Source organism: Rhinocladiella mackenziei, assembly GCF_000835555.1.
Source record: "Rhinocladiella mackenziei CBS 650.93 unplaced genomic scaffold supercont1.1, whole genome shotgun sequence".
NCBI classification, from domain to species: Eukaryota; Fungi; Ascomycota; class Eurotiomycetes; order Chaetothyriales; family Herpotrichiellaceae; genus Rhinocladiella; species Rhinocladiella mackenziei.
In genome coordinates, this window is record NW_013550604.1 from 2,523,228 (window position 1) to 2,541,856 (window position 18,629).

General features: G+C 51.0%; 5 protein-coding genes across 5 annotated transcripts; 2 read left to right on the forward strand and 3 right to left on the reverse strand.

The window, feature by feature from the left end:
* Positions 1–824: 824 nt before the first annotated feature.
* Z518_00896 (uncharacterized protein) lies at positions 825–5,484 on the forward strand (the record flags this gene model as incomplete). The annotated part of the gene is made up of 3 exons (XM_013421497.1): positions 825–1,145; positions 1,188–1,268; positions 1,321–5,484. The coding sequence occupies 3 exons, from the start codon at positions 825–827 to the stop codon at positions 5,482–5,484; spliced, it is 4,566 nt and encodes a 1,521-aa protein (XP_013276951.1).
* A 45-nt stretch (positions 5,485–5,529) lies between these two features.
* On the reverse strand, positions 5,530–8,654 carry Z518_00897 (uncharacterized protein; the record flags this gene model as incomplete). The annotated part of the gene is made up of 3 exons (XM_013421498.1): positions 5,530–7,723; positions 7,772–8,539; positions 8,584–8,654. 3 exons carry the CDS (start codon positions 8,652–8,654, stop codon positions 5,530–5,532), a joined length of 3,033 nt encoding a protein of 1,010 aa, XP_013276952.1.
* Positions 8,655–10,239: 1,585 nt separating this feature from the next.
* Positions 10,240–10,991, forward strand: Z518_00898 (uncharacterized protein; the record flags this gene model as incomplete). Its single annotated transcript, XM_013421499.1, has 3 exons — positions 10,240–10,366; positions 10,415–10,714; positions 10,783–10,991. 3 exons carry the CDS (start codon positions 10,240–10,242, stop codon positions 10,989–10,991), a joined length of 636 nt encoding a protein of 211 aa, XP_013276953.1.
* A 2,518-nt stretch (positions 10,992–13,509) lies between these two features.
* Positions 13,510–14,809, reverse strand: Z518_00899 (uncharacterized protein; the record flags this gene model as incomplete). The annotated part of the gene is made up of 2 exons (XM_013421500.1): positions 13,510–14,503; positions 14,601–14,809. The coding sequence occupies 2 exons, from the start codon at positions 14,807–14,809 to the stop codon at positions 13,510–13,512; spliced, it is 1,203 nt and encodes a 400-aa protein (XP_013276954.1).
* A 1,183-nt stretch (positions 14,810–15,992) lies between these two features.
* Positions 15,993–18,539, reverse strand: Z518_00900 (uncharacterized protein; the record flags this gene model as incomplete). Its single annotated transcript, XM_013421501.1, has 1 exon — positions 15,993–18,539. One exon carries the CDS (start codon positions 18,537–18,539, stop codon positions 15,993–15,995), a length of 2,547 nt encoding a protein of 848 aa, XP_013276955.1.
* Between the last annotated feature and the right edge of the window lie 90 nt (positions 18,540–18,629).

Here is an 18,629-nt window from a genome sequence, read left to right on the forward strand (position 1 = left end):
CTCTCTCTCTCCTGCTCTCTCTCTCTCCTGCTCTCTCTCTCTCCTGCTCTCTCTCTCTCCTGCTCTCTCTCTCTGTTTTCCCTCCTCCAAACTCGTGGGACTATTCCAGGTGACAGATCGTACATTATAGCCATCCCTAATAGTTGGCCATCAAGGGTGAGTTTGCCAGTTTCTGTCATCGGCTCCTACAACATCATTAGTCAAATATATCATGAATTTGGAATTAACCCTCATATCACCTTTATAAAATAGTATTTGCTTGTCATGTCCGGTAATCTCACCCTTAGGCGCGTGGTCTTCATCCATCCAGATCCATATGGGGTGGCTTCCGTAACCTCGGTCCCGGGAGGTAGCGTGCTCCACAAGTCATTGCTTGACTCGAGAAGGCGTTGGTATTGCTCCATAAATCTGGTCGTAATATCTCCGAAGACGTGGGAGAGAAAGAAAAGACTTTCTTCATTAAGTTGGTCGCTTTCGAAACGACGTTGTTGACGTGAAGTTAGGCATGTTCCGGCTAACCTTAATCCGTGTAGGTCTATCTGTTGGTCCGTCTTATATGCTGGACTCCTGGTTGGACGATTTCGCCGAAAGTGGGGGGAAAACCTGCAGGACGCTCGTATCTCGTCACATCTTCGCAGGCGGCAAAGTGCATACAACCAGACAGACGTGATCTTTTTCTCCCCGTCGTCTTGTATTCTTTTATCGCCCTACACTTTGGTCCATCCGTCGCGTCGACGCCTTCGCCGCGGACTCTATCAAGACACACAGGTGTTTCACAACGTGGATGATTCAGCGTCGTGCTTCCAGCGGCACCCTCTGACGAGATGGCGTGCAGCCCTAGCTCACACAGAGATGAAGACAGCTTGGGTTTAATGAAACTTATTTACGAGCCCAAGGGCATCCTGCCATACCTCGACATCGTTCTCGTCCACGGTTTAGGTTGGACAAGTACGGACACATGGACGAAAGAGGGTCCACAGCCATCTTTCTGGCCCGACTGGTTGCGTGATAAAGGCCCGCTTCGGATGGCACGAGTCTGGCTGATGGGATACCGTGCGGCAGATTTTAATCACAACCTCCTGCAACAGCCTCATGTCGCAATTGACCGATTTGTGAGGCGTTTATGGGATAGACTGGCAAAGAATGTGAGTGGCACCATCCGGCATTTAAACTACTGGGCTGATCAGTCCACGCAGAAAACCTCTCCTGAAATGCAGATCCCTGTTGTCTTCGTGGCCCACTCGACAGGCGGTATCATGGTTAAACAGGTCCGGGTGTCTTTAAACACCTTCAACGCGGCTGGAATCTAAGTGAAGACAGGCTTACCTCTTTGATACCAGAAGCGACCCACGATCAACTTGTGCCGTTCTGTTCTTGGCAACCCCCCACAAGGCTGCTGCGGTACGGCTCTCACTTGCGTGGAGTCAGGAGCAGGGCCGGTGGCAGGCGGAACCTACCTTTGAGCAGATGTCGTGGGCGCTCGACAATATTAACGGCCGGTTTGTTCGAACCGAGGGGGACGGACTGCATATTGCATCATTCTCCGAAGGACTACCGACAAAGAATGGATTTATCGTCGACAAAACGTCGTCACACTTGGGCTTCCCTAGAGAGATAGTGGAATCTATTGACGCAGACCACGACAACATTGCGCGGTATTCAGACCCCAATGACCCAGGGTTCACCAAAGTTTCGCGACAGTTGCAGCTCTTTCTACACTGGCTGGGTCCGTTCAAACGCCGCGTCTGGAGTTTAGACTCAAAAGAAAAGACCAACCTGCTCCACAGATTCCTCGGTGTGAATGACGCTCCATACGACGATCTTGCGTTCTTCTACAATCAATGTAGTCCCGGAACAACCGAATGGATCGAGTCGGACCCGCAGTATCTCGACTGGGTAGAAGACCTTTCGCCGCACCCACGCATATTGTTCCTGTCCGGGCTTCCTGGATCTGGCAAGTCGGTCCTGGCTTCATATATCGTGCGACGCCTGAAGGACGAGGATATGGCCTGCCACTTTTTCTTCTTCCGACATGATGTTCAATCAAAGCAATCAATTGTTTCACTCCTCGGGTCCCTTGCATTTCAAATGGCTGAAGAAATTGAGCTATTTCGTAGCTATATGGTGGCACATGCCACTGGTGGCTACAGCCTTAGCTACGACACAGAAGACTTAATCTGGAACAAGCTATTTGCCAACGAACTGTCAAACTTACTGCCTGATCGTGAATTTCCAATATACTGGATCATTGATGGCCTGGATATGTGCGACTCTGGGGAGATCTTTCTTTCGGGATTAACTCACCCATCCCTGTCGTCCATTCCTCTTCGGGTCCTGATCACTAGTCGAACGACGTCAACTCTACCCCGCACATGCGACCAACTAGGGGCCCCTATACGGCTGAACATGGAGCAGAAAGATGCAAAAAGAGAAGCTACCCGATCTTTGATAAGGGCGAAGCTGAAGGAGATCCCCACACACCTGATAGACCAGGCTGTATACAACGCACAAGGAAACTACCTTGAGGCTGACAGAGTCATTCGAGAAGTTCTCCGCCACGGTAATAGGCCGCCCACGGTGGGCGACGTAAAGATGAGCCAGCTGGATCCCAAACGATACTGGGTGGAGATTGTGTCCGATATGAGAGCTGCCTGGGGAATCGGTGAAGAAAACCGTGCGAAAGGCATCTTGACGTTAGTTGCGTACGCCAGGTCTCCTCTTACGGTCGAGCAACTTCACGAGGCTACTTCGTCTTATGGGTCCAGCGATCTTGACCAGCGTGATCTGCTCGAACATTATGGAGCGCTGCTCCACGTCGATGGGCAGTCTCGTGTCACAATAAGACACCGAACCGCTTGGGAATTCCTGACCGACACAGACGACCATAGCCTGTGCCACGAGCCCCTCGAGGGCCACGGGATTCTTCTCGCGGTCACCCTAAAGGCTATGACTAGAATAGGCACCGGTATTCCCGACGGCCTCTCGCAGACAGACCCATGGACCGAATATGCCATTACGTCCTGGGAATACCATCTTTCCCGCTCCGCAGCGCATCGAGACGGCAAGTTGCTGTCACTGCTGGGGCACTTCCTTGACGGTCCTGGGGTGATTTGGTGGATGTACATGCTTGCGAGATCTAACCAACTAAATCTCCTTATGGACGCATCAGCCACTTTGACCGCTGTGCACCGGCGAAGATATATGGTGTCACCAAAACACCATGTGGACAGTATATTGCGGCCCTGGGCCACTGAGCTAGTCAGGATCCTCGGGAGATTTGGATCCCATTTACTGAGGCAGCCTCGGGCCCTCTACGAAGTGGTGCCGCAATTCTGCCCCGCGGTGTCGTTGGTACGGAAGCAGCTCGCGGGTCCAAGCACGTCATCACGAATCACCGTGAAAGGCGTTCCAAACGAAGTCTGGGACGACACGCTGGCAAGGATTCCCGTCGATAATCCGTCAAGGGTTATTTGCACGAATCAATACGTTGCCGTGTCCTCCTCTGGAAAGAGCAGGGTCCAACTAGTCTCAACTGCGAATCCGTGTGAGATGAGGATCATCGACCACGAAGGGAGAGTGAATCGGATGCGATTTAGCAACTCAGGTCATATGCTGGCCCTTGCTAGTATTCGAACCATCAGCGTCTGGCAGATCGATATCTGGCTTCGACGCTGGAATTTTACTGCCCCAGCCGCTGCTCCTATGCTCGATATGGCGTTTGATGGAGGTGACGATGCAGTGTTGGCCTGTTTCCGGGACGGCAGCGTGTGGCGATACCCGTTGGACGATTTCGCAGCCAGCAGTCGCTGCCTCGGGTCCGTTCTTGCCGTGGGTCACGACGGAAATAGCAGCGCTCCCAGCTTCGCTGCATTCAATCAAAGCGCCACGATGCTCGCGGTCGCGTATCACAACTGCCCTATGTCCGTGTGGGATGTGTCAAGCGGTGGTCTACATGGGCCCCGGTCGCGGTCCGGTAAACCTGGTCAAGAAAGAGCACAAGATCCCGTGCAGCAGATTGACTGGACTCCAACCCCATATCATGTTCTTTCCATCAGTGGAGGCTCCGCCCGCATGTGGGATCCCGACCGCCAGGTCGAGCGTCACATATGCAACGAACGTCCCAGAGAAATTCGCTGCAGCCCCACAAGGAGATTTTTCGTCACTTCACACGATGATGGCGTCTTGGCCGTCTGGAAGATAACCGACCTTGCCAGGGTATATGTTTTGAAATACTACAATTCCCTGAACGGCTTGGCTCTCTGTCCTTACGGACGCAATATTTATGCACTTCGGGGGAACTCTTGTGACGTTTTGAACCTTAGCTTCCCCCTGGACTCACCTCTTCATGATGACCAGAGGCACGCTGCTGAGACACATCTTGACACCTCCCAGGAAGTCATGTCATCAAGAACGTGTTCATTCGCTGAGCCACGTGCCCCGGTAGAAGTCCTCGCAGTCGCCAACCCCAGCGCCATGTTCTGCACTGCCCATTCCCGCGGAGGCTTGAAGATATTTGAAGCTAACGGAAACGAGCTGCTCACACATTATCCCCCGTACTCGGTCACCATCCAGCATGCGGTTTGGAGCCGGAGTGGGGAGTATCTCGGATTTACGGATGATATGGACCAGTTACATGTTCACAAAATCGCTCGCCATGATTTGCACTGGTCAGCCAGTTTCCAGACGCAGTTGGTCGAATCTGCCTGCCAAATCCTGTTTCACGAGACCAAGGATTCTATCTTGATTGCCTCTTCACACTCTCTCCGCTCCTGGTCCTTCAAACAGCCGTCCCCACCTTCTTCCAGTGTCAGTTTTGCGGAATCTTACTGGTGGTTGAATCACCCCCATCAACCCGACCTACTTCTTGGACTTCATTCTAAAGGTATTCACCTGTTAAAATGGGATACTTTGGAGCCTGTGACACACCTCACCTTCTGCTTTCCTGAGAATTCTCAAGCCCTTAGAACGAACAAAACCAGCTTCGTCGAGCCTCCAACTCAGGAAACCGCGCCATGTCGACCTGCTAGAACGTTTACTTCAAGCGATGGGTCAAGGATACTCATGCAAACCTCGCTGACGGACGGGAGGGATCTTGATTTGTTCTTCGTTGACGTGGGGGCTGTCGATGCTGCTTGCCGAGCTCGTCAAGAGCAAGTCGTCGTGACGAGGTATCCTAGAATGATCTTGGATAGAATCAGTCGACCTCTTGGATTCATAAAGGGATCGGGCAAAGGAGACACAGAAGCGCCACGATCCAAGGATGTTCTCGCTTTTCTCGACAAAGCCGGGTGGTTTTGCACCTTCGACCCCGAGGGAGGACTTTCCGAATATTCAACATTCTTGCCTCATGACTGGATGGAACAAGACTGTTTGAGTCTCGCTTGTCTGACATACGATGGAACCCTCTACGTACCAAAAGATGGGCTGGTCGGAATTATTGCACACGGCTTTGAAAAAGTCTTGGGCATCCAGAGTGCGGAGTGAATAACCCGTTTATTACCTCTAGATTTTCCCATAAGTGATTGTCTTCTACAGCTGTGTACCAAACTCAGGCCTCTCGAGAAGCTCCACGATCTTGTCATGTCCACGTTCTTTGGCACATGAAAGTGGTGTCCGGCCTCGGTAGTCTGTTACATTGGCCCCTGCTTTCCATGCACCGATCAATTGTCTCACTACCACTTCGTAGCCACCCGCAGCTGCCAGTAAGAGCGGCGTTTGGCCCTTCCGATCTCTGGAGCATACATCAACTCTCCCTGTTCCAAGCAACAACCCAACAATGCCCGTTTGCCCATATTCAGCAGCCCACGAGAGAGGGGTCCGCCGGTCCTTGTCCTTTGAATCGGGGTGGACTTGCCCGCGTTGGAGTAACAGTTGCACAATGGCAGCATGCCCATTTTCAGCTGCCCAGGAGAGAGGGGTCCTGCGGCGGTGATCTGTCGAATCCGTGTCCACTCCGCCCGCATCGAGGAGGAGCTCGACAATCGCGACATGGCCATCGCCCGCGGCCCATGAGAACGCGGTTCGACCATTTGCGTCTTCTAAATCGACATCGCATGTTCCTGTTTCGAGCAAGAACTTAACTACAGCTACGTGGCCATTCCGAGCAGCCCACAAAAATGCAGTCCGGCCCTTTATGTCTGCCATGGCTATGTTAGCTTTCCCGGTCTTGAGCAACTGTTCCACGACGTTCTTGTGACCATTCTCGGCCCCCCATAACAGAGAAGTGTGGCCTAGATTGTCGGAGGAATCGATTTCGACGTCGCCCGTGTTGAGAAGCTGCTGGATCACGGCCGTATGACCATTACCGGCAGCCCATGAAAGCGCTGTTCGACCATCTTCATCTTTCGAATCGACGTCGACAACCCCCGTTTGGAGCAAAAGGTTGATGACAGTTTCGTGGCCATTCATGGCGGCCCAAGAGATGGGCGTTCGGCCATCCTTGTCTCTGGAGTCAGCTTCGACTGCTCCTGTACCGAGAAGCAATTGGACCATGCCATCGCGGCCACTCTCAGCAGCTCGTGACAGTAAAGTTCGGCCATCATGATCCATTCTGTCGACTTGGAGTTTCCCCGTATCAAGAAGCTGCTTTAGAATAGCCTCAAATCCGCCTTCAGCTGCCCAAGACGCCGGTGTCCGGCCAGCATCATCTGTCGAATCGGGATCAACCGAGCCGGTGTTGAGGAGTGACTGAACAACCACCGTGTGACCGTTGCCAGCAGCCCATGAGAGCGCTGTTCGACCATCCGCATCTTTCGAATCGACGTCGACAGTCCCCGTTTTGAGCAGAATGTCGACGACAGTTTCGTGGCCATTCATGGCTGCCCACGAAATCGCAGTACGGCCAAGGTGATCTGCACAATCAAGATCGACTCCTCCTGAATCAGCCAACAGCTTGACGACGGCCTCGTTCCCATTCTCAGCTGCCCATGAGAGCGGTGTTCGGCCGTGGGCGTCTGTGGATGTCAAGGACGCTCCTTGTGCTAATAGTGCCCTCATTGCAATACTAAGCCCGAAATATGCTGCCAGATGCAACCCGGTAACATTGCCAGGGACTCGTTGGCTATATCCTCGCCACGTGTATCCTTTCCGAACTAGCATGGCCTGACTGCAGGCAAGGACTTTATTTTCGTTTTGAAGGAGGCTAAGCAGCATTTCGTCGTCTTCAATTGAAGCTGTCCGAACATGCAATCCCCAATTTCTTGCCGCATAATCATAGAAAGGATACGCATTCAACCTCTTCTCAAAATCTTCGTCGGTGCGGCAGCGGCCATTTTCGAAGACCCCAAAAGATAGATAGGCTACACAGATTTTGCCTAGGGATTTTTCTGCGTCCGGAAACCAATTTCGTTGCTGTAAATACTCCTGTGTCGTGTAATGGAAGAGACGCACAACCCCTCCCTCCGCAGACACCAAACCGGCACAAGCGGAAATAATGTCTTTGGTATCCCTTGAATTTCTGGGGTCAAGTTTCGATGTGCCAACCTCCACGGCAAGGGCGTGTTGAAGCTCAAAGACAGATAATGGCCTCTTCGCGAAGGTGATCAAGGCTAGCACGTCCCTAGCGCGTCGTTCTGATGCTTGTCCTTTGATCTTTTCCATGACCTTGTCATATTCCATGTTATGTGCATTCGATCCCTTTGGAAGCCCCTTCAATATACTTTCTACCGCTTTCGGCGACCGTGCCTTGATTAAGGATTTGAGATGGAAACTTGCGAGTAAGAACCTAGCCAGCAATTAGAGCCACTCACACAGCAATGAAGTGGTAACGTACATGCCGTCTGCTGCATTTGAGACTTGCGTCTTTACGTCTTCCAGCAGATTCGTATCGCCTGTAACAAAGTCCGGAAGCAATGTCACAGACTCCTGCAAATAGGCGCATATATCTGCCGTTTTGGCGCGAATTTCCAGTCGCTCGTATCTTTCCAATCCTGCCAGAGCGTCGGAGCATCGAGAGGTAACTAGAAAGCATACTCCGCACCTAGTTTGAAGGCTAGAAAGTCTAGCCACCAAACTCGCACGAGCAATTTCGTGGCATTCATCCAAAGCGTCGATGATCACAAAAACTCGGTCAAACTGTGCCACGACCACTTCTAGTGCGTTGGAGAGTTCATCCACAGAAGGGTGCGATTGTCGCATTTCATGTCGATCATAAAGACGTTTCACGTGGATAGGAATGACCGGGGGTACCTGTGACAGCTGTCTCAGGAGGCCTGCCACCAGATTGCCATAGTTTTGCTCATGCTGTCTCATGTAGTCGCAGTACAGATAGGCGATCCCAACGCTCGGCTCCTCCGGATATTTTTGATTAAGATAGTCAACAACCAGAGACGAGAGAATTGACTTCCCCGCGCCGGGGATTCCGTAGCAAAGTAGTCCTCTCCCTTTTCCTGATAACCATGACTGGAATTCGTTGCATTCAAACAACCATTCACCAGTCCCAGCGGTCCGCTTCCCGGAATAGTTGGCATGCTGCAAGACGTAGTCTGTCGAGCCGACCCAATCGAGAATTGCTTTCCCGTGAGATTTGTGCTGTTGCCCACTTCATTATATCAGCCTCTGACATTGAGGAGAGGAGAAGCTTACCAAGCGATTTTGTCCTGGAATACTTTTAACATAGTCAGGTTGGAGACGATTCTATCCCGATAATCTTGCATCTCAGCAGGATCCCATCGAGATCTCTTCCATGTCCTCCGCAGCTTCTTCCGTGCTTTCCTCATCAAATATTCACTTTCATGTGTTGTCGAATCTAAATCTGCGAAATACTGCAGCCTCGTTTCTGCCCTAGAAAGGACATTACGGCAGCCGATCAGTATTTCACGCAGCTCCTTTTTTTGTTCATCACTCAGTTGCCACTCCAAGTAGGCTTCGATGTCTTTCAGAACGCAAGCGAGGCTTTTGACCCTGACAGAAACTTGTCAACAACCGATCGACTAAGGGCTTGCAGAATACACACTCATCAGATATATCCCTGAATTGGCTGGGAGCAGCGATCAAATGCTTGCAAATTCTGCGGGCAAGCTCGTACACCGCGACGAAGTCGCCCACGCCAAAGCCAAAACCCATTTTCAAAGTAGACCCAGTCAAGGGACAAGAGGCAAGGCAAAGGATATGATCGACAGGAAAATTTTCCCGCAAGACGTGCTCTGGATGGGATTGCGAGATGCATGTTGCTGGCTCTAAATACCAATCCATTTAGTAAGGCTACAAGCCTCCCGTCCGGCCGCCGCTTGCATGTTTATTCACAATCCAAGAGACCGGTCTGAGAACATGCAGGTTCTAATCCAATTAGCCCAGGATTGTTTTCCGAGCCCGTGTGTCGTTGCGAGAATTGTCTCAGATTTGCTGCCAAGCTCTGCTACGGGCAAACGACTTGATCACGGTAGGCGCCCGGCTTACCACAATACAGGGCGTCAAGCGCTCACCGGTTACCGCATCGCCTGTACACCCATGTGCTGCATTTGGGTGAAAATTGTCCAGTGATTTGGAGATAAATCAGCTAAGTCGATGCGCGAGTCGTGACACGGATCTTGTAATATTTTAGCCCAAGCCGCTAATCTTTTTGAGGGATTTACTGTACATCAAGCCTCCTCTCCCCGTAGAGAGAAAATGGCCCCCATCTAAGGAGCACCATCAACAAATCGGGATCATTGTCGGTGGCTGCTATCGACTTATCTCAATATGCAGGTGGTTTCAACGCTGACGGATATAATATTATCGGTTTGGGCCAGCATCACAGTGCTTGAAACTGGCCTTGACGTCTCAGGCCTTCAGAATTTCTGATATTCGGTAACCTAAATCCGCAAACAAGACGGGATGTTATGAGATGAGAGATCGAAAGAAGGTTGCTTGCCGAACCGGGGTTTAACCCAAACCATTCCTGAGGAGCGTTCGGGTCGTGTCGTACAGATTATTATGTCAAGGGAAGAGTTGTCGGGGGAATCCACACCCAAACACCAGAGCTGGAATTGGACGGCCCTTGACCATTCGATATAAATGAGCGGTGCGTCTGGAGCATCAAAGATGACTCTAGCTGATTGTCAGCAACGACCTCTCGACAGTCAGTTTTCTCCCACCTGAAACAAAAATGCCGGCGACCGTGACCACGCCGAATGGAAGATTGATCCCTTTGTGAATTAACGGCGGAAAGCGTCGTGTTGTCAGAACTGAAGACAATCCCCGTTTGTTGTGCAAAGCCCAACGATAAGATAGTTCCCTCATGCCGTCTCAGCCAATGTTGCCATGGCTCCGAAAGCTTGCAATTCGGCGCTCGAAGCCATTCGGACGTGGAAGTGGATCCCTGGAACTGCACGGCGCGAGATTCCTTCTCAAGGCTGCCGATATAATCTTGGAAAGAAGAGACGCATGAGTCTCAGCCGTGGTGGATGAGACGAATGCTGCAGAATTCTGGGCGCAGCCGAACGTGACAGTCGCAGCTTCACTTTTCCGCGAGCTCTCATCGAGTATCAGCTCCATGTGATTGTGCAAGCCTTGTTCGATGCAGAAGCACGCATAAGTGCCACCCCCATCGTGCAAACTGCTCGAAAGGATGCTCCTGCAGTCAGGGAGGCATTGATATCATATCCTACGATACTCAAAGTGGAGTTCAGGGGGTCCAGAGCGGTCAGTCGAATAATTGGCTCCCTTGCTGGTAAATACGTCGAACGGCTTGGAGATGCCAATTTGGAAGATGCCGCGGTGAAGTGTGTTTTCGGGGGTAAAGTGGGACCAAATTTTCGGATATGATTATTGGTAAAGCTTGGTATCCCTAATGACGAAGTTTAGCATACAACCATCATGGTCAAGTCTGCTTTTCTACCGAGCGGAACTATGTCATCCGCAGCGTGGCAGATCGCTTCATGGAATGCTCGAGGCAGAAGCGAAGAAGTTCCCGGTTAGGAGTGCCAATTCTCAAAGACTCGCCTAGCAAGCTAAAGCCAAGTAGATCAAAAGGAGCGAAATTCGTGTTTGGTAGCTCGACGTTTAAAGACTAATTAGCAAGCCCCAAGCCGGCAACCGTCGCTCTGATCACCAAAGACGTAGAAATGTTTGATGAGGAACACTTTGGTCCAGGAAGTTGGTTGGAATCAGCCATGTGAATGGATCAACCAACTATGATAAATGTGGTTTTCCTCCTCCTGTCTTTTGACTCCGGGGCTGAAATGTCCACTTTCTCTCCCTTCAGCAACTCTACCGCTGGGAGGAGCGAAGGGGGAGCGGACGGGGGAAAGCAAATGGTAGATGGGGCCTGGACGAACTCAAGCTGCTGATCGTGTCAATGAGTCCTGGCCCAGGATCACGAGCCAGTGATTGCTACGGAGAAATTAACAGCGCCATTGTTTCTTTACTCCAACGAAATACACCTCCTTTTATTTCCTTCATTTTTCGATAACCCACGGTCCGTCTAATGAACAAAGTCGAATGGACCGTATTTCACTTAGCCGAGCTTCCCAGGCCTCAAGATGCTCACAACTTCACAGCATAAGGATAGTTTCTCAAATTCAGCCGGTGGGTCAAACGCAGAGTGCGGGCAGCTCGGATCCCGGTTCCTAATCCTGTCAAACCCGGCAGAAGCATTCTAAATAGAAGACCTTGAGAAATGAATGCCCGGGTCAGGAAACAAGAGGATGAGACTGAGACTGAGATGCGGTCTACGTCATTATTACCTCCAGTCGATGGTGGGATGAAAGCGTGGCTTTTCCTCGCCGGTTGTTTCATCATCGAAATGCTTCTCTGGGGGGAGCAGGGGGATGGTTGGGAGTACCACTGATCTGCTAACTCTCCATCAACCAGGCTTCCCATTTTCCTTTACTGTGCTTCAAGACTACTATTCGACCCATTTGCCAATATCTCGTCAAACAAACGGTGTTTCTGCCGTGGGCACTACCTGCTCAGTATCCGATTTCTATCAATGGTTGATATCTTGTCGGACTGACTCCAAGCTATTTAGGGAACCATGTACCTTGGGGCTCCAATAGTATTTACCACCTTCCAACGATGGCCCAGGTTTGGCCGAACAGCCCCCTTTCTGGGTCTTCCGACTATTGTTGTAGCCATTGTTCTCTCCAGCTTCGCCACCGGGTCTGGCATCTTATCCTGACTCAAGGAATACGTTATGCCACAGGAGGATGCCTTCTGTACTATCCGATTTTCAACTTTATCGATGAATGGTTCGTCCGCCGGAAAGGTCTCGCATTCGGGGTCATGTGGGGAGGTAGTGGAGCTGGAGGCCTAGCTGGCCCTCTCATCCTGCATTGGGGACTTGGTCAATATGGCGCGGAAACCTTGTTGAGAGGATGGGCAATTGCGCTGGTGTGTTGCTATCTTGCTACCTTTGGGGAGGCAGCAGATTCTGATGCCATTGACAGCTGCTCTTGATCAGTCCGTTCCTATACTTTGTCAAACCACGTCTCCCGTTATCGAGATCTCATCATGTGTCGGCACGGACCATCCTGTTAGGATTTGGCTTTGTCCAAACAAGGGCGTTCTGGGCAATCCAGTTGGGAAACACCATTCAAGGTCTGGGGTATTTGAGTCTTTGTGCATCAAAATTTACCGGCTTCTAACATCGTCATAGCATACGCCCGCCTGTACCAGTCCAGCATTGGTTCGCTATCCGTCTCCCTGCTCAACACCGCATCAGTGCCTAGAGTAATGTTTCTATCATTGATGTCGGATAGAATCTCCGTCTATACCATCATCTTCATCTCATCTCTCGGGTCGACACTAGCTATCTTCCTTCTCTGGGGTCTTTCGTCCGCTTCAACTGGGCTTCTAATAGCTTTCGCCCTTTTTTACGGTTTCTTCGCGGGCGGATTCACAGCCATTTATGTAGGTACGGCACAGGAACTCCGCCGTGTGGCTCCTGGTGGCTGTACTGGAAGAGCAGACATGGGAAGCATTTTCGGTCTCTTGGGCGTGGGGAGAGGAATTGGCAACGTTGTCTGCGGGCCTGTCAGCGAAGCGTTATTACAAAACGGCGCAATGTGGAAGGAATATTCTGGTATCTTCGGGCCGCTCATTGTGTTTACAGGGACAACAGCTGCTCTGACCATGTCTGTCTGGGTAGTCAAATGTCTGCAGATGTTCTGAGCCCACAATAGCCTAGTACTTGCAGGGACACTCATCGATCAGAGGTCGCGCAAGCACATGTTCTTCCACCGTCATCATCCTGAGCATTAAGCGAAATACTTGTCCGATTTCCGCGTACACTCACAGATGCCATTGAGCGGATGAGCAAAGTAGACGGCAAAAACACGTCCCAACCAAGAACAGATAATGCCTGTCTTGGTCTGCTATGAATACTAAGCAGGTCCAAAAACCAAATCCCAAATCCCCGTCTCCCTCAGAAAAGGAACTAGTGATGCAGCGGACAACAATGAATTGCGGATAGGCATTTTGTGAGGTTTCTTTTTTTTTCCGCCCCTCTATCTATCGTGAGCCGAGCTTTGACCTTGTACTGGTTACAACGCTCCCTACTCCCCATTTCTCGCAAAAAGAAGAAGGCCAGGTTCAAGACAATCTATACCCCAGCGCCTTGGCCTTTGCTTCCTCACTCATCTTCTCAATGCCCAACGGCGGTAGAATTGGCTCGGGACCCTTGACGAAATCAAAATGCCCCATACGCCTCGTGATCGTGATGTCCTCCGGCCCTCTCGCACCCTTAGGATTCGCGGCGAGGAAGTTCATAGGAAATCCCACGTCGAATGGGTACGCCGACTCAATTTGGTCAATCTCTTCCTGTGACAAGCGGATCATGAGTGCTTCAATATTGGATTTCAGATGCGAAAGCTTGCGGCCGCCGATGATGGGTGTGACATAGGGGGTCTTGTGCATCACGTACGCGAGGGCGATCGAGGTCAGTGGGACAGGCGGAGAGCGGGTGTTAGCAATCTTCTCGAGCGCGGCGCTGACTTCGGCCTCCTTGCCCGTGCGTACGGTAGGCATATTGCGGCCGCCTGCTTCGGCCTGTATGGCTGTTGAAGGCTTGAAGTACCCTCCGCCCAGGACGCCCCAGGGTGCCAGCCCCATGCCCTCGTCGCGGCACATGGGGATGATGTCGCGCTCGAAGTCACGCTCCGCTGCTGACCAGCGGCCCTGGTATACGCTAAAGGGTCGTAGGCCGTGGCGCCGGGCATATGCGTTTGCTTTGACGACCATCCACGCCGGAGTGTCGCTGACGCCTAGGTACAGGACCTTACCCTGCGCGACAAGATGGTTCAGGCTCTGCATGACTTCCTCCACTCCTGTGGTGAAGTCCCAGTAATGGACGTACAAAATGTCAATATAGGTGGTCTGGAGTTTCTTCAGGGAGGCTTCGACACTCATTGTGAGGGACTTGGTGCTCATGGCTCCAAAATTGGATTGTTGTAGTTTCGGCTCGGACAAGACTTTGTATCCAGATGTGTATTTCGTGGCAACGACCATTTCATCCCGTCGGTATGGGTTCTGCGCCATCCATTCGCCAATCCAAATTTCGGATTCTTCGGCTTGGTAATTGTTGGCGCTGAGATTGAAATGTTAATCACGGCGGTCATGTCAAAGGAGAAAAGCCACCGCAAAAGAGCTGGCAATTTCTATTAGCAAAGGGAGACATGACTTACGTATCTATGAAGTTCCCGCCCATCTCGTAGAAGTAATCCAGGATCTCAAATGCCGTTTCTTTGCTGCATTCGCCCATCACTTTCGTCCATGCGTTGCCAAAGTTCATTCCCCCCAGACACAACGGGCTGACGTGGACGCCCGCCGTCAGAGACAGCAGACGATGTCGTCCTAGGACGGACTTGGGGAGAGGCGCAGCCGGGGTGGACATTTTGCTGGACTTAATCGTGTTGGGAATGAATAAAGTTCTTAAACGTTCGCCTAGACGTGCTGCAGGGAGAGAAAGTGAAGCTCAACTTGCTCTTATATGTTTTCTTCTGTACCTTGCATAGAACAATTTAACTTCGCGCTTGGATATCCAGCTCAACCGGTGGTTATCGGTGTTAAGTGGCAGTATATCCGGGCAAACCAGAACTGAAGCTTGACACGTTCCTTGGGCCTTTGCAGTTTCGAGGCTGTAAAGTCCATGTTCACTTGACTCCATCTGGCTTCGCATGCAATTTTGGGGACTCAGTTTCCTATCGTTTCACATCCATCTTAAGCGTGGTCCTGCCCGGAGATAGGGGCCTTCAGCCTGGCGATTAGGTTGTTAGACGCTGCCACAATGAGCCAGCGAATGAAGGTACCGTGAACCACGAAAGATTCTCCTCGGAGGATCTTCGTGCTCGATGTACCTTGCATGATAACCTCAAGCGTTGACAGATCTTCGTGTCATGCCTCCACGCCCTTCCCATAACTCCATCCATCCTGTTTAGGAAACCTGACAAGATGTCTCATCCCACAAACAAGTTCAGTCTCGAGGCATCGATCACTGTCTCCCAGTCTATCCCTCAGACAAAAAGGTTTAACTGCCATCGTAACCGGTGCAAACGACCTCTCAGGATACTACATGCTTCTCGTTCTCGTCCCAGTTCCAGAACGATGAAAGAAGATCTTTGGCCTGGACAGACGGACTCCCTTTAGTCCCCTGACATTCCATCCTAATGCAGAGCAGATCGCGCGGGATTTCCTCAACGAGTGGGACGAAATGGCCAAAGTACTGAAATCCAAAAGTGTCACAGCCGACTATGCCTTCTTGTATCGAGTGAGTTCCTTGCCACTAGATAACTTCCTTGCTGCTCTGGTGAAAGCGCAAATCAAACCAAAACTCTTCATGCTGCAACCTGGGGCAAAGAACTACGGTGTTCACTCGGTCTCGCAGTAGGAGTCTGATCTTTGAGCCACGCTTAAACCTAACTTCTGTTATCCCCAAGAAGAGTCCCTGTTCAAGTACTCACAAGAACAAGGCGTGGGCTGGAAATACTCTGATGCCTGGGCCAATCATGAGTGCTGTGTCGGATGCTGCCTTGAGCGCAAGCTTTTCCTGTATGCAGCAGTGGGGCCGGCATATGAGTCTATGCACCTCCAGCGGCTTTCTCAGCCTCCATTCTCTCCTTCTTCCTCTTCTTTGCTGCCAGCTCTCTTCGCCTGGCTTCCCTTCTAAACCATTCACTCTCGGGCATTTGACTTTTCTTGCTCTTACGTTCTTGTTCCCTATACATAGGTGCCATGGTTCCGCCACCACTCGCATCAGCCATCAGCACGGCCTGTCTGCGAACCTGCAATTTCTTAGCTCTGGCCTTTGCCGCTGCTGCAGAACGACTGCCTCCACTGAGATGACTCCACATGTTATCGTCAATCTTCTCAACATCGGCCGCCGTCTCCTGTTGCAACATAACGTGGGCAAGCAGCTCGTTGCGCTCGCGAGCCGTGGTATATGCCAGGCCAGGCATTTCTGTCATGCCGGCAAGATGTGTAATGGTTTTGAAGGCATACCCTTGATCAACGAGGAAGGCTTGTCGTTTTGCACTGTACGCCATTTCGGTTGTATCCTTCGAGACCAGCGAATAGAAGAATGCATTAAACCCCTCGTCGTTACGCCGCTTGGCTCTTAGAATGCGCCCTAATCGTTGTGCTTCTTGACGCCGAGAGCCATAGTGCGAAGAGATCTGAATCAAGCAGGTTGCTTCCGGTAAGTCGAGCGACGTGTCGCCAATCTTCGATAGGAAGATGGTGTTGATTAATTCGTTGTGTTGGAAGTTTTCGAGAATGTTGATACGTTCTTGATTGCTGGTGTCACCATAAATAAATGGTCTTTTCATCGACACGGCATAGTGTTGCAGTGCAAACAAATTGTCACTGAAGACAATGATCTTGTCGCCTCTCTTTTCGTGATAATCGATGAGGTATTGACAGACTTGGTATTTGACGGGGTTCATGATGTAGTAAAGTGCCTGTTTCCGGCTCGTTTCTTTTTGATATTCCTGATAAAATTCCATTGACATTGGACACCATACTTCGGCACATTGAACTTTGGCAATATGGCCTTGATCGGCGAGTTCCATCCAGTTGGCTTCGTAGAGTTTAGGTCCAATAATGAAATTGAGATCGGTGATTTTGTCGTCTTCACGGAGCAATGTGGCCGTAAGACCCAGCTTGCAGTGGGCACGAATGTTCTCACCCACTTTTCTGAACATCTTGGCCGGCACCACATGAACCTCATCCAAGATCATTAAACCCCACTCTTTGCCATACACCCAGTCCATCATCTGCTGTGTGTCATAGGCTCGCTTGCCACCGGCCGTAATCATGGAGTAGGTAGTGACCAGCACACCGGCACCTCCATTGAATCTTCTTTTTTCCGAGGCTGAGAATACAGCAATGTCTTCTTCCTTGATATCAGACCATTTCTTAAACTCATTGGCCCACTGATAACTGGACATGGCGCTCGTGCACAGGACCACGATGCTTTTCTTGATATGACAACCGGCAGTGATTCCCACTAGAGTTTTGCCGGCCCCACAAGGCAAGACTATAATACCACTCTTACCTCGACCGTTGCCAAACATCTTGCTAAGTGCCTTCTCCTGGTAGGGTCGAATTTGTGTAGATGGTCTCAAGTCGATTGGCAGGGTGGCATTTTCGTGATCATCGGCAAAGTCATATTCAGATATGGCGGGATATCCAATATCAAGGCACTGTTTGGCCACCGTGTCCCGTTTGTTCGGTGCTATCTCGAAGTTGGGTGCTTCCTTGAAGGTGTCTTCTTCGTCTTCCTCATCTCTGAGCGCCGCGATCATGGCCTCATTCTCTCTTGTCGGATCGTCTCGAGGCATTTCAACATGCCCTTGGTCTGCTTGTTTCATTCCCTTGGCATTGCTGGTTCCCTGAATGACCGTGGCCTTGGTTTGGATTCTTCCGACTTGTACATCAGTGCCGGCGGCTTTGCAAGGTCCGATCACTGGATCCCTCAAGAGCATGTCGATGATGGGCCGTTCGTCGGATTCGACGTAAAATTTGTTGTTTCGCAAGACCAATCGCACCTTTCCGTATGTTTTGGTGTGTCTGTTGATGAAATCGATCACGGTTTGAGGAACGGGGGTTTTGGACAACTTTTCTAGAGCACGTATTATGTCTTCACCACGTAGACCTACCGATAGCGCCGCATACAAACTATGCTCCGTAAATCTATACTCATGGAGATATGACGGTCTCGACTGTGGTTCTGCGATAGTAGTAAGCAGATCCGTGGCTTGAGCAGCCAAGGGAGAGAAGCTCTCAAGGGTGATTTTGGGGCCTTTCTTCGATCCCATTGACACATTCGGATCTATCCATAAAGGTCGATTTTCGTGATCAGGCTTCAATGACAGCCATGAAAAATCTTTCTCGCCAAATATGGAGGGCTTGGATTTTTGCTTGGAGCCTTGAAACGAACTGAAATCCAGCCGCGCCCGGGCTTTGCGAATATGTTCTTTCTCGCTGTCACTGGCATCTTGCGATCGTGCGTCAGAGCCCTCGTAGTCATCATCACTATCAAGGCTGATGGGGGTAGATGGAACAGGAGTTGATCGCTTGGATGATCGTGCACTGGCGTCTTCGAGAGCTTTTCGCTTGAGCGACATGGCGAATGGCCGTGGGGGCCGTCATCAAGAGGAGGAGTCCAAGAAGTGAGCACAACGAGGGTTAGGGAGGTTGAATAGGATATGTTAATT